At 46.5% G+C, this 16,182-nt stretch overlaps 1 protein-coding gene across 2 annotated transcripts in view; it reads right to left on the bottom strand.

The window, feature by feature from the left end:
• The window catches only part of sorbs2b (sorbin and SH3 domain containing 2b), a 56,764-nt gene that overhangs the window by 27,871 nt on the left and 12,711 nt on the right, over positions 1-16,182 (bottom strand). For both annotated transcript variants that reach the window (XM_064345075.1, XM_064345076.1), the window contains exons 2-3: positions 7,129-7,184; positions 4,123-4,247 (exon numbers count right to left, since the gene is read on the bottom strand). In XM_064345075.1, the coding sequence (XP_064201145.1) occupies positions 4,123-4,247; positions 7,129-7,184 (181 nt within the window). The remainder of the gene's footprint in view (positions 1-4,122; positions 4,248-7,128; positions 7,185-16,182) is intronic.

The following is a 16,182-nucleotide window of genomic DNA, read 5'->3' as shown; positions in this document are numbered from 1 at the left end:
CTGAGAAATCAGAAACAAACCCAGAGGGAGATCTCCGGCTCAGAAACAAATGACATTTGATATGTACAGTAGGAATGCCGTACACATAAAATGCATTAAATTAAGCTGAAATTAAACAGGATCTCTTTTCCAATATGGAATATCCAAAAGCAATGCAACATTAATGTAAACACGTCACATTTAAAATATATACCATAACAATGTACCGTAGACAAAATTATACATATCGCATGTTCAGACGACACAAAGAAAGGCTTGAGGGTCAAGAAAGATTAGTCAAAAACCTGAGCACACTGAACAAAAAAACAGTCAATCGGGGAGGAACGTTAGTGCTGTTTATAAGAGGACAGGAAGAGGAAGTGGAGTTAGAGAAGAGGTTCCCGCGTTAAGGGAGGCGTTTAGTATCCGTGGTCTGAACTCGGGCGTGGGAGAGGACGACAGGAAAAGGGGGAGGAAGGAGGGAGGAAAAAGGAGGGAGGAGCGTGAGAGGCTGTGGATAGTTACGTTAGCGACCGTGGCTGCGGCGGCGGCGGCGGTGTTGGCGGTGGTGGCGGAGGTTAGCGTGGCCTCGTCGGTGGCGGCGGACATCTGGCTGAGGGTGGGGGAGGGGGTCTCGGAGCTCTCTGTGGCGTCCAGGCCGCAGTTGCGCAGCTCCTCCAGCAGGGCGGTGGAGCCGTCGCTCTGCGTGCGCGAGGAGCAGCGGCTCAGCTCCTCCCCCGCCTCACCGCCCGCCAGCAGCCGGGAGTCGGGGGAGGAGGGGTACGGGGCGGGGAACGGGGCGTGGGGGACGGGCGCGGAGCGGGGGTCGGGCGACTCCACGCCCGCCGGGCCCTCGGGCGAGAGGCGGGCTCTGTTAGCGGGTGGCGGCGACGCCGTCGCGGGTCCCGGGGACGGCTGGCTGTGGGCCGACGGGGCCTCAAGCTGGGGAGGAGTGGGTTGTGGGGGGGGAGAGAGAGAGTGGAGGGTGAAACGGAGCAGCCCAAAAGCAGAGACGCGGGCAGGAGGGGAGGGGGAGTCGGTGATGATCGGTGAGCGTTAGCGTGGTCACGCGTGCGCTGAACGCCCGCCTGCACTGAGAGAGCGAGGAACATCGTTAGAGCTTCACGTCAAACGGCAGCGCTTCCTGTTCTGTGAATCATGCAGTCGGCTGGTTAGCTGCTTTCTTTCCATTTCTCAGGGCCAGAGTATGAACTCTGGGTACGTCTGTAACTCTGGGTATGTCTGTAACTCTGGGTACGTGTGTAACTCTGTGTGCGTCTGTAACTCTGGGTACGTGTGTAACTCTGTGTGCGTCTGTAACTCTGGGTCTGTGTGTAACTCCGTGTACGTCTGGCCGCTGCCTGTCTCTGTTTCAGGGCTTTGCCTTGGAGCTGTAAAAACAGTTTGTTTGTTCCTAAACATGGAACTTCATGTCATATTGTAAGCAAAATACTGGTACTATAAAGTACAACACAGTAAAAGTATAACATGAGATATCAGTGTTTGGTCTCTGTCTTTAGACACAGGGTTTAAGTGGCAAATACTGTGAATTAAAATAAAAACTTGGAACTAGAATGAGGACAATACTGTATCAAAAAATCCATTATGTTTTCCATAATTCAAATGTGGTTTTGCAACAGAGTAATACACATAATAATGCCTAAATCCAGACACCAAACAAATGGCCTGTGATGGATTAAGATGGGAATTAGGGTTAGGGGTGACAGATGCAAGCAAAAAACCACAGTGAATTAATCTAAACTTAATTCAGACTGGACCCTTTCGCACACTGCCAGTCTTCTGGAAGTTCAGTGATTGCAGTGTCCAACGGAAGCTTCTCAGCGTTGTCCCAAAAAATTTCACACAATCCAGCTGTTCATCGAAGGCCAAACACACACGTCATCAGAGCAAATGTGGAAGGGACTGCACGTAATGCCATGGAAGAGCACTCTGGGACAGCTAAAAATGGCGTAACCGTGCCTCTCCTGTCTCTCCTGATTGGTACATCTTACTTCCGAAGTGTTCCATCGTGAATGTTTTTTTTTTTCTTTTTGGCAAACGTCTGCGGTTTGTTTCTTGAGTTTCCCCAATGGCCCCTCATGTATAATAGAGCGGGTATTGACGCACTTACATCCCAGCTCTCCATAACAACCCCCGTGGACACACCGTAGCACATTTGCTAATGAACAAATCACGTTGAGGTGAGTCTTGCGTATTGAGCGTTTCGAATTGCGCTCTCTCTTTCTCCCAACACGTACTCTACGTCAGCGCTTCCGGGCATCGCGCGTGCCTTCCCCACATGTGCCGTGATCCGTGCCTTGGCCTGGAAGGTCTACGTGACATCATCCAGCTGAGGGTTAGTGGAAAGGGGACGAGGGCGAAGCGTGTTTTACTGTGGAAGCGAAACGTTATTGAAGGGGAAAGAAATGGAGTCGTGATAAAAAGGGATTTTATACATGGAAAACTGTACCACGTGCGCCCTCGCGGGGGGCGGGGGGGGGGGGGGGACCTTCCCCGTGTCCCGACCGTGTTCCGTCTCTTTGCGGGCCGGGGGGGCGACCTTAGACACATCGCCGGGGCGGGGGCCCCCAGCGGCTAGCGTTAGCGACGGCGCTATCTGAGCGGAGAGAGAGGCCGAGCGCTTCTCCGACTGGCCCTGGGAACCTGGGGTCTGGGTGGGGCAGGGGTGGGCGGGGGTGAGGGGGCCAGTGCTGGGGGGGGTGGGGGTGGGGGTCGGGCCTGGTCTGCGGGAGCAGGTCAGTTTGAGGGAGGACACCCGACGCTCCTGGGACTGGCTGAAACCGGACTGGGTGGAAAGGCTGGTGCCGGGTAAAGATAAGACTGAGGAGTTGGTGGATTTTGGCGGGAATGTACTTCCCTCTGAGCGTAAATAAGAGGACGTGGTCTCCCTGGAGACCGAGCCCTGTTGAGTGATAACTGACCCTGGGTGACTCGGTAGGGACTGGGCGGAGCTATAGGAGGGGGGGTCACTGCTCGGGAGGGTCACGTGACAACTTTCTCTCCTTGGGGGTGGGAGTGGAACCTTATTAAGTCATAAAGGATCCACACGAACAACAGTCAAGGGGGAAGACAAAAGCACACAGAAACGTTAGAAGGAACACTGTCTCTCTTTGAGGACAAAAATAAATGTCAACAATCCTGTCTAGAAGAAATATGTTTGATTTGGAGAGCGAGCTTTGTTGATACACAGTGGTTTGTAGAAACATGCTAGTTAAACAGAAAACATTTGAAAATTATCTTTGTTCTGGCTAGAAAATCAAATTCCTCAGATGGGGAGATTGCAAACGTTCCCTTGTAAGTCATAAATTAATAGAAGCACAGTCTGGTAACAAACACAGTGTCATTGCCACAGTCCGTCTGGACCTTGACCTCCAAAAAACATTCTTTCCTTATTCCCAATCAAGCATGAATAAAATACACAGTTCTCAGAGGGACACTTGGAGGTTTATGATTATTATTCCGATAATCCAAGCTTGTCAGTGGAGAACGCAGGGCCAGTACGGGTACTTGGGAAAAACAGTGAATGGAAAAGTTGGTGTGATTCAGGGTTTTCACCAATGACATTCCACTAACATGCCACTCTGTGATGTTGGAAGTGTCTGCTAAATACTGGAGATATTGCAGTCAAAATAAAACATGAAATGATAAAAATATGAGTCCTGTTGGGTGCATTTAGAGTAAACTCACAGCAAACCGGAGGATGGTAATGAAATAATTTAATAATATATTTCCCTGCTCTCATCAGGTGTTTCGAGGTGTTCTGAGAGGTTTAGCACCCAATATCTACATACTTCCCTCAGTTGCGCTTTGGATACACAATGAAAGGTGCAGTGTGTTAATTCAACTCTTAACAGATCTTAATGAATTTGGCTCCACTGTGGAATGTGGGACAAAATGTCACCTGTTAAGAGCTGAATTAATTACCACTGCACATTTTTATTGTATATCCGAAGCACAACTGAGGAAAGTATGTAGATAATGGGTGCTAAACCTCTTTAAATAACACTACACATATTTTACAGTGCGTTTTTTAGTATTCACTGCCAGTGAGCTGCCACATGCAGCCCATAATTGCATCGGGACTCTTGGCTCTACAGCCCATTGTGGGCGGGGTTTGTTTACCGGGGTCGGGGACCTCTTGTCCTGCAGGTTGGGTCGGACGCTCCGAAAACCCTTCGCCGCCAGGGAGGAAGTGCTGGCGTCCCCGTTCCGCAGGCCATCGGGGGCGGCGCAGGTCCTCCAGACGTCTGCGGGATCACAGGGCACACGGCCGTCACTTCGCTTCCCCCGCCCCCGCTGCCGTCCCCCCCCACCCCCCCACCCCCACACAGCCCTCACTTCCTGTTTATGCACCATAGCGCCGCTAGCGCCATTAGCAGCGTTAGCGGCCAGCTTCCAGCCAGCAGCAGGCCCAAATGTCGTCTGAGGGCAGTGACTCTGTCACAGACGCGAGGGTTAAGTTGACATGCATGAAAAATGACAAATCATTGTTGACATAACCGTAACATTTCTTTTCTTGCATACTTTGTGCAGCTATTTCCCACTGTAAACTGCAATATTAGGTACAATCAGAAACAGAAAAAGAACTGAGAAGTGGACAGAAAGCGAGTGAGAGAGGAAGGTGAGATCGGAGGGGAAGACGGAGGGCGGGGGGGGAGTGATGGAGTGACAGATGGAGACACAGATGGGAGGACAGGGGGGACACACGCTGCGAGGAACAGACGGAGCAGAGAGAGCGATAAACGAAGCACAAATGGAGCGTTAAAAAGAAGGGATGAAGGGATGGAGGAGGGCGGGAGAGGTGGAGAGGGACGGAGATGGTGCCGGGCAGGATGAGGGACGCACGCATGCCCCTCAGCACAGACAGGACACGGCGAGAGAATTCCCACGCCTCTGTTTGTCCCCATGGCAACCAGCTCTCCAGAATGCAAACAGGAAGAAGTCTAGTCTGGGGTGCAGCCAGGACAGTCAGTGGACCAAGCCAATGGGAAAACGAACGGGAATTATCGCTGAATATTCATCAATAACGAACCGCAATTGTAGGCCTCCTATCACAGAATATGAGCACGGTCGGTGAATTTTTTATTCTTCTCTGACATTTGAAGAAGAACATTTCAGAAGCTTCTCTGCAAATTATAGGAATGTTGGCACAATACATATTTTTAAATCACGCTGATTTGATGCTGGCAAAATAGTGGACATTCCCAGAAATTCAAAATGGGAATCTATACAAAATAAACTGAAGAAGGAAGTAGAAAACACAAGGACAGGAAATAACTGAGGGATTCACAGGTGCGATGAGCAAATCCCTGCACCAAATGTCTCACACAACCCCCTGAATAACAGAATTCCTCAGACAGCTTAAACAATGTCTTACAGCCAATTAAACTGACACGTAACAAATAGCCAACAAGACAGGAACGATGGCTCCTTTAAACAATGAATTCACTCAAAAACAACTCCGTCACTCAAAGGTACTTCAGCAGAATAGCAATGAGGACTTTTTCCTGAACAAAGACATTCTGTCATGAAGACGTCATTGAAGGCAGGGACTACAGCTCTGAAAAAAAACTAAGAGACAACCCCGTATTTTTTAAAGAAGAATCAGGGTTTCTACTAATTCATTGTTTTTTCTATATTTGAGAAAGTTTCAACTTGAAAAAAATGAAATTCTATAAAACAGAAAGCCCCAAGTGAAACTCTTGTAAACAGTGAATGAGGAATGATTCATAAATCACATTCATAAACTTTCAGGCCAACTGATCCCTGTCATAAGCGGGAAATATTAATCACTACAGAGGTCACATCTGCATAAAGCCGAAACAAAAAGGGTCGTGGAGAAGGGAAGCAAGCTTGAGAAAGCGAAGGGAGGGGGCACGTAGTACCAAATGGTTGCCATGGTTGCAGAGAACAACAGTTAAGTGTCCAGCGGCTGCACTTGGAGCCCAGTGACCTGTGTTTCCCCTTTTAATCTCCGGGGATGAGGAGCACTGCACTGTCAGTAACACCGCATCTTAGCGCTGGAGACTAGGAGCTGCCGTTTGAGGAGACCGGGGATACTGCCAGGGACTGCGCGGAACACAGAGAAGGGAAAAACAGGAAGCGGACGGGCAGGCGAAGATGAAAGGGAAAGAGAAAGAAGCCAGGTGAACGACATCGGGTCACGGGAGCCTGAAGAACCTTTTCGCTCGCAAAGGAAAATGACGACGCGTGGAGGGAGTACACATTCTTTGAAACGACAAATCTTAAAATTCCTGTTGCAAATACAGGAGCTGGAGGCAAAGCACACGCAGTACAGTACAGTACCAGCGTGACACAGCGGCGTGCAGACTTTCACAAGGCCACTGGCATGCAAAGCATTCGATCAGGTGAGACGCATTATCAAGAATCAGGGACCTTAAATTCCTAGAGCAAGCCCCACGGCGCCACATCGCAATCACCCGGCTTCCTTTTTTTTCGGTGGGTGACAGGATGGGAAAGTGAATTTTTTATTTTATTTCAACCCTTTAAGTCATGAGATCACAAACATGTGATTAGAAATGTTCTTAACTGAACATTCCAATGTTGATGTCACAATCAGTACTGCTGACTGAAAGCAATGGAGTTCTAGAACACAGACTTGAAATGCTGAGAAAAAAGAAAATATTCCAAAAAAGACTGTTCTTCAAAGGGTTAAAGAAGGCGGTGCCTTCGCCATGCTCAGCCTCCCGGAGATGCAGACCTGCGCAGGATATCGACTGGCTGCAGCGGTGAGCGAGCGGGGAGTTAACTCATGACTCACGCTGCAGACCCCTGTCGGCCGCTTGCTGGGCGCCCCCCCCCCGTTTGGACCCGCACCCCTTCGTCAGACGCGCGGCTTTAGTTTTGGCGCAGCGACAAGCACGCGAGTGGCGGGATTTACGCCGCGGCCTCTCTGCCCGCCACCGTTTCCCCGGACGACACGAGATGGAACGGCGTGCCTCTCTGCGCCTCTGCTCGGGCTGCAGCATCGCCACGGAAACCCCCCGCGTATGGAGCAGCTCTACTGCTTTCACTGCCGTCGTGGCGAAGGGCCCTGAAATTAGCCAATCAGCCTGCAAGCTGCCACATACATACCTGTGTTCATACCCAAGCGCATACAGTACATACCTGTGTTCATGCTGAAGATCTCTCCTTGTCCTAATGCTCTAAATGGTCGCTCGGTCCTGCAAATACAAAAGAAAGAAACCTGTTTAGCAAGCAAGTCCAGCCTTACCATTTTCATGCAATCAGTCAATCAATCAATAAATCAATCAAATATTTACAAAGAAAATGTCTTCTGTGCAAAGTGCTTGGCTTGACAACAGAGCTGGAGAAGTAACTAAACTCTACAGCAATTCCCCCTGACCTGACCGCGTCCAAGAAAAGAGAAAAAGAGAAAATGCGGGATAAAGAGGGAATTTAAAGAGGGAATTCTGACGCAGAATCCACAGAGTGCTGGGGGGGGGAGGCTTGCTTTTCACAGAGGCGTGATGTGAAGCTGCTTGTGAAACACGACCCCCCCCCCCAGCTTCACCGCTGAAACGCAGATCAGCGTACTGAAATACACCCAGGATTCTGCAGCAGACACGATCCGTTACCCCCTTCAGAGTGCTGAAGCTTAATGAGCCAAGAAGGGGACCCCAGTAAGGACCGACCTGAACTAATGTAGGGAGTACACTTACACACATACATGCATACAAGAGTCCGTACATGCGCACACACACACACACACACACACACACAAATACACATGCATGCACACACACACACACACACACGCACGTAAGCAGGAGCACAAGCGCACACACACACGAGCACACACACACATGCTCACGCCCACGAGCACACTCATACACACACATAAAGAAAACAGAAAAAAAAACACCAAACACTGTACTGGTTTTAGCCTACCTTCGGTTAAATCACACTACACCCAGTTTTTCCTTGGTTTCTTAATTTCAGTTCAGTTTCCACATTGAGAAAAGCCCATATATTCCTGAATGGCCACTGCGGTACTTAACCATTAAGCACGGGTATGAATGTAGAGGTGCAGATTCCGCGCATGACTTTATGTGACAGCAGTCTGATTTGAATTGTGGGCTGATGTACGACTGGCATGCGGAGGAAGCATGTGCCTCGTTCACACATGCATTCTGTGGGCCAGAAAGCTCAACAGAGCACCGGTGCAGAGCGCATCCGTGCTTAGCGTGTTTAAAATAGCCGACATTCACCTTTCCCCCACGCTAATGCTGCTCCACGTTTACACTGCGAACGGCTCGGCCTACACGTAAATTCCACCTATGGGGTCTCGCAGGAAACGCGCATTGTTTTAAACACCTGTTGGCAGCAGAACAGCAAGAGTTATTTGAGTTTCACGATCCTGAAAGTTTTTAAAACAGGTTGCATTAACACGGTATATCTATATCACACCGTGCATGCTAGTTTATATTTTTACAGCCGAAGACTGACCGTTAACATACGAGTCAGTGCTGTGTGTGTGTGCATGTGTGTGTGTGTGTGTGTGTGAGAGAGAGAGAGATTGGGATAGCGAGTGAATGAGTGAGTGAGAGAGTGCATTACTATCAGAAAAAAGGTACAAAAAAGGTACTCTAGAATCATTTTGTTGTCTCTGATGTGGCAACACTGCCCGTTTGATACGTATATGTATTTATACCCATTCGACAATAGCCAAGTTAATATTTGCCATGTTTCTTGGGCAGATGAAAGTAGCGCTATTGACAGTGTACACAGGGGCCTTCACACACACTTGGGATTTATCAAGTACATTCAATCAGTCACGAGTCGCGAGCGGGTTGCTTACTGCCGGGTGTCAATAAAATTGGGAGTCTGGGACCGGCCCGAAAATAAATCTTGACACGCCTCCACTCGTAAATCACGTAAACACACAGCCCCGTATCTGTTACCTCACACAAATGGGCCGGGGGTAAATCAGCGGGGGCAAAGGCCCTGCCAGAATTAAATGGAGGACAGATTAAAATATTATATTTCAAGAGGCAGACGAACGACGACACGGTGGAATGAGGCGGGACGTCCAAGGCTGGAGCGGCTCCCAAAAACCGCCCGGGCCGCTCGCTCTGCCCCGAGACCATAACAGCCCATTTTCTGGAGAGGAGTTCAGATGACGGTGAGCTCCATTCCTAAACAAACCATTAAGATCCCGTCAGCCGTTCGGCTGTTCATTAAGGCTAGCCGTGGATAGCCACAGACTGACTCAGTGCTAAACCTCCTCCCGGATTCACGCTCAAATGTGACGCTACGTTTGTGAAGTGTTGCTACTGTACCAGCAGCTGAGGAACAGGACGAGCTAGTGCTAGCAGGGGTGGATCCAGGCATGGGTGAAACAGGCGGTTGCCTAGGCAACCATCCATGGGGGGGGGGGGGGGGCATCAACTGTCCTCAGGGGAGCAACAAACATAGGAAAAAATAGGAAATTGGAACATGTCGCTTTCAGCAAATATCTGCCCCCCAGTCCACAATCACGACCTCACCCCTCGTCCCCACCCCCCCGGTATGTGATCGGCTGCCTCGCCACCCACCCCCCCGCGCCCCTCGGTCCGCGATCTCGCCCAGTCCCCGCCGGGCAGAGGCTGGGGCCGGCCCCGCCCCACTGCGAGCGTTTCTCAGCCGCTTCCTGAAATAAACACGGCCGGCCCGCGCGACTCTGTGTCTTTACTTGGGAGTCTCCTCTGTACGTAAACACATGAGACCATCCTGGCGAGGTCCAGTGTAGGGTGTCACGAGTGGGCCATAGCCGAAATTTGTGGGATACCTCTGAGCGAACAGCATCTCCTTTTAATATTTAATATGATCTCCGCGCCGGGGAATGGATGTCAGTATCAGGCATTGCATTTCCCACAGCAAACAAACACTGCTATTTCAGCATTGATGCACTGCTACACAGACAGCAAGCAACTACATTAAGCATAAGAAATTTTGAGTGCAATTTCTGAGCACTTACGCATCCATATTTACTTATGTAACTGAAAATGTGAACTGACTTCACCTGATGCTTTCAACATTCACCCTTTACATTTTACACCTCTACCACCAAATTATCATTTTAAGCCAAATAAATTAATCTCGGAACAAATTAATATGACCAACTTTTAACTTTTACCAGCTTCCTTGTTTGTTTTGGGGTGGCTATACTCTATAGAGATTGGGAAACTGGGCTCGCAATGCCAAAGCTACAGGTTTGATTCCCAAGTGGGGCACAGCCATTGTACCCATGAGCAAGGTACATAACCTGAAACACTTCAGTAAATATCCAGTTAATAAATGGGCTGTATGTAAAAAGGAATGTAAACTGCTCTGGATAAAAGCATCTGCCAAACACCTCAAATGAAATGTTTCTTACTGAACAGACGGTTCAGTTTAAGGGCAGTGAATCAGCCAGACTGGAGCTGACCTCTGACCTCTTCTCACCCTTCCCAGTGTACACTCCTCTCGGCAGCAGAAGTACGGCCCGAGCTAACCTGGACCGCCATAAACAAGAACCCTGGGACACCGGGGCCAGAACTCAGTGTCCCCAGACCACATCCATCAAATAAAACTATAAAAGGGGACCCACTGAGGGTCAGTTACTTTGGCCCACTGACACTGGCGTGGGAGATGGGAACTGAAATATCTTTAAACTTACTGTCAGCTATTAAAATTCTACAAAAACAGAAACTGCCTCAGTCATAGCAAGAATGCAGTATGAAACATGTCTGAAATAAGAAACTCCCCCCCCAGGTTCAGCTACTGCATTGGCATGGGAAAATATGCAGGTATCTACAGCTACAAATATTATGGCCTTCTTTTAAACAAACCCAAACACATACCGTAATGTCATTAAATCATCGTTCTCGCTCAAAAAATTCCTTACTGAATTTATCAGAAACAGTGTTTTTTTTTATCTTCACTGATATTACAAGGACTGGTGCTTAATTGGAGAACTATCCGTTCACTTGACGGTCTTCTTTAGCATAAGGGACTGGCCTGGAAATTCTTAGTTTTGGGAACTATTGTTACCCACTGGCTCTGGCATTATATTTGTGACACATTACTCTGCCACTTTAACCAATCCTCATATCCTCAAGTATTCTGGGCATGCAACAAATAGGAGTCTAACAGATTAATATGTTCGTAGTTGGCATCTGAACTTGGACAGGCTGAGTCAGCTCACTGCAAACACACAATAATAATAATAACAAGGCAACACCAATAGGGCAACAGTTCTACAAGAAAACACTCAATCAAACTGCCTTCCTGTTTTTATTCCCCCTCTCATTTTCCTCCCGTGTTGGGATAATTGCGTGCAGGTGTCATCCATGTTGGGACAATAGAGACGCTGTGTTTCTCCCCACAGCGCATAATTTCGCTCCTGAAGAGCTTCATTCCACCCACTTTCCCGCAAATAAAAGGCTGGATTGTGATATGCAAATTACCCCGGCTATTGGCTCGGAGCTAATTCCCCTGGAGAAATAGGTTTCAATTACCCAGGAACCTCGACAAAACCGTTAAGATATCACTCAAACGCCTTAGCGGGATGGGTGCACAAACAGAGGATAATAATTTCCTTTCTCGGCGCTGAACGACGTAGCTTTTGACTGCACACATTTAGACATTAAAAAGACTGACTCGTTATTCTACCCACCGAGGCCGCATTGCAATAACTTACGTGCTTCATGTCTGCTTGTATTTTGTTGAAAGATTAAATTGCAGTGGGTTTCTTTATTGTATTTCAATAGCATGCGTTCACAACTTAGATTGCGTGTAGGTCCATATCAGCCACTGTTTATAAAAACCTGTATCAAATAAAGTTAACTTGCAGATTAATTTGCTCAACTTAATAATAAATAACAGCCGTCTGGATATAACTATAAATGAAGAACAAAACAAAAACAAACGTGCCATGCAGGAAGTGGATGCCAGCTCCTTTGAGGCTGGTTTCCCTTTTCCTAAAGCTATGTAGAAGGTACCCTATTGCAGCGTAGAAACCCTTTCATTTTGGGTCCAGTGGTTTATCTTATGACTGTAATTTAGTTATCGGCCAGATCACTGGAGAAGCCACAATTATATCTTAGCAGGGATTCCAGAGGGAAAAAAAAGAGCTCTTCTCTTTCAAAACACCAGAATTGCAATGGTGGTCTCTGCCACACAATCTACTTCAATAGGCACACAGATGCGCTTGATGGACAGCTTCTTCCTGTTACCATAGACAACATTTCCTGTTAAATGATCGGTTACTCTGTTGGGCAGAGGAGGCTCACAACACAAACAGTGGAAATGCATGTAACCAGAGAGGCATGCCGTGGACTAAGTGGCACTGCATTATGCATAAGCCCTTATGCAAAGCGTAAATCTCAGACAGTAACCTCAACAGTTTTCCTCTTTACAAACACAGTTTGGCGAGTTCAGTGATCATCGCCAACATGAATGAATAAAATACATTTCCCTGAAGCAAAAGCAGCACTTAACAGTATTTCAACTTCGAGTCATAAGCACAACCAGGCCTGCACACAGGTACAGTATCAGTGGTCAAATTGGACAGGATGTGGAAGGAACACTGAAGTCTTAATCATCATCATCAACAACATGTTTCATTTCTTAAGTAATGCGACTGGAGTCCCTTCTGGCAAAAATACGCAAACAGAGGCTGAGAGGCTCTGCTATCCATCATCTCTTCCCGTACAGCCCTGGCACAGTCACTGTTAAGAGTGCAGAACCTGAAAAGCGGGTGGATCCACACCACAGGGGACTTAACATTAGCAGTCCCAGGATTCCCCTTTAGGCTGACAGATCTCTGCAAATTGTTGACACAGCTAGGGGAAGACCGACTACGTAAAACCACATCATAACTCATCCTAAAGCATCTGCACGATGCTGAAATACACCAACTGAAGGTACAATCTCTGCTGTGACACTGCAGCCTATTCTCTAGTCCATAATAAGAGTAGTCCGTTGGTGAACAGAAGTGAGTAAATACTGAAGAATGAAAATATGATTAAGTAAAACAACATTGCTGTTCTGTTTAGGAAGCGCTATTAACCGAAGAACACCCTGATCACTCTTGTACAAATGTGTTTTAGCATGAGTTCAGTACATGCTATCACAATTTGATACATACAATATGACTGAATTTTCCTAAAAACCTCCTTGACTGATTAACCTGATTAACGTGAAAGATTAACCCCGATGTTTCCTTAAAAAAATGGTACATACCTGCTATTTTAGAGTTCAGATCGCCTTGATTTTCTGGATGATGTCTTGGTTGCCGTTAACAGTCTGAATGTCACAAGCATGTACACTACGCGGATACACAATATGGAATGAACAGACTCTTGCAGGTGGTCTCAAACAGGTTGCTCAGGTATCTCGGAATACAGTGGTGAGGTCTGACTGGAAAACCACAGCATTCTATGATCACGCAATCAACCAGCTTATCTCAGAGAACGCAATCTCAGAGCCAAACATGTTTCTCTTAGCCGTGCATCTGCAGACATTCCAAAAAAGGCAGAATCCCGAATAACTGAACAGGAGCCAGGCTATTTATAATGCACATTTTTGTGGGAAGAATTCGGGCACCGAAAAGTCCTGTGCGAGCTAAACACCATGCTTTGGGATCACAATCAGACCGCGTGCAAAAAAAACCACAGAAAAAAAACTGTTAAGCTTTGTTGTTTTGCTTTCGTTCACTTCTGCTAATGGATAAGGAGCACTTTCCTGGTTATTTGTTAGGAAACCAAGATCATTTGTTAGACGTGTCTTGGCATCCTGCTCTGTGTTCAGCCCAGAAATGCAGCGTTTGGGGAATGTTGATGGAAATGGTTGTCAATACAGACGGCACAATCCCTGATTTATCGGTTTAGTGTCCCTCATTAGTTAGGTTAGCATGGCTTCGATAGCTCCAATGACACATAATTTGGTCCACTGTAACAAAATGCTGCTGTGAAATCCATTTTTCACTGCGAGAAGTGTTTTCATTTGAGGTCATTTATTGTGATGCCACGCAGGCAGTGAGACAGTTGTAAAATATTAACATCGATTTTCTTTTTAATCAGGCCATTCAAATAGCCAGCTTCGCCATTCACTTTTGACCCTTTGAAGAGTAGCATACTATTTTCCCTGAAGTTCTGATTCTAAATTCTAAGTGTTCTAGAACTCCATTGCCTCAATTGCCAGTATCGATTGTTGCATCAGCATTAGAATGTTCATTTAGGAATATTCTAATCACAAGATTCTGATCTTATTCCTCAAATTAAAAGCTGTGACTGCTGAGCAGGCATGATTCCTCTTAAGCTATCCCAGAAGCAGACTTTTAAAAAAATTAACAACATTTGTCAAGTACTGAAAAGTAAGTTCATCACGTTGATGTATGAAATTAATGTCTGACATCTTCCTGGTGCCTGAGTAAATTAACAACATTAACAGATTACTGATTCAGAGATGTGACTGAATGCATCTCTAACAAGGAAAAAAACTGAAATTATATTTACCCCAAACTCAGTGGGGGTCTGCACATCAAAGTAAGGCTTAACTAGAGAGCTCTGGGGCGAATAGCTGATGAAATGTTGACATTATCTCGTGTAACAGTTCTCAAAAAGCTTGAGCCTTTTCACTTATTCATCTCACACACTCTGATTGGTCAATATCCTACCGTGCCCCTTTATAGAACTAGCTGCAAATTACGAATATATGAGAAAACCTTCAGATGAAGTCAAAATGGAAGCTGCTGCTTTATGTAAGCAGGGATTCGATGACAGAGTACATTAGCCAAAAACAGTTCCTCCAGAGCTGTTTTGGTCTCCGGCTCCACAACCAGAGCCTGATTAAAGCCTTGTACTGAGAATTACAGTATGACGTTCAACCACAGAAACCCAAAACAGGGAAGGCAAAGTGACACTGCGGTCCAGCAAACCATTTTTCAAAGTACTGCCAGCAATCTCAAAGAGCCACCATAAAACTCATGGCGCTACAACAAAGCTAAGCAAGCAAGGTCTGAATAAATCAGTGAATAATTCCTACTCTAATGGTGAATTTCCAAAAAATACAACAACAGACAGGCTCATTATAAGTACCAGAACTTGCTACAGTGAGTGAATGGGTGTGAGATGGAATCATTTAACCCCTGTAATAAGAAAACCGTAGTCACAGACTACACATACTCAGAGATATGTTTAAGATCTATGCATGGGATCACGTTACAAACGTCACCTGGAGAGAACTGCGAGTGAGTAAATAGTAAACAGTAACTCAAGTCATTACGCAAATAGCTTAGCGATCTCAGCGTTACATAAAATGTTCAACAATCACAACAAACCTTCTCCTAACATGAATGGGCTAATTCACCCGCAGATTTACCAGAAGCACAGAGACATTTTCTGCAAGTCGCTCAGTCTAATAAAACAGCAACAACATATGCCCATGATTTGCGCTCCTTCACCCTGAGTTTACACTGGCTGGTATTAATCCATATATAAATACAAGTACAAACCCAGCAAATGAGGTCCAATAGACCTGTAGACTCAACCTTGTGGCTGTCGTAGTGGTCCTCCCACACACCCACGTGGAAAAGTATTATATCAAAATATATGGCGGGAAATTCAAAATCTATTCAACGATATTGTGTAAAATGTGTATGAAATGCATAAATTAACAACATTTATTAAAATTAAAAAATATATTTTCCATATGGGCAGACACCCTGGCATAAAGAGCATGCAAGGCTTTCATGAAGACTCACATTCTCTAATCCAACTGAATCAATACTGATAACCCCATTATCAGATGAAGACCAGGCCCATATTGTACTTCCAGATAATATTTTCCCCTCATATATGTATGGCGTAGTAAGACAATAACTTGGGTGCATGTTCAACCAAATAAATAGTGAAATCAGCAAAGTATACATTCCTCCATTTTAGTTTCAGAAGAAAAAGAGCGTCTAGAAAAACAACCGAAAAAAAAAGAAAAGACCTCAAATAAGTATTGAGGAAATTTGGATTCATCTCACCATCCGTAATTTCCAGACAAAATATTATTCCTGGTGTTCGTTTCCAACAGCATGGGGCCTGAGTTATGTGCGAGCAGCAGGAACGCATTCCCTAAAAAGCCGAGGTTGGGTCCAGATGCTCCTCTAGAGGATCCCCTAGTATTGAGGCACCCATTTGGGCTCAG

This window comes from Anguilla rostrata, chromosome 7 (assembly GCF_018555375.3).
Source record: "Anguilla rostrata isolate EN2019 chromosome 7, ASM1855537v3, whole genome shotgun sequence".
NCBI classification, from domain to species: Eukaryota; Metazoa; Chordata; class Actinopteri; order Anguilliformes; family Anguillidae; genus Anguilla; species Anguilla rostrata.
This window is presented reverse-complemented; position numbering and strand designations above follow the sequence as displayed.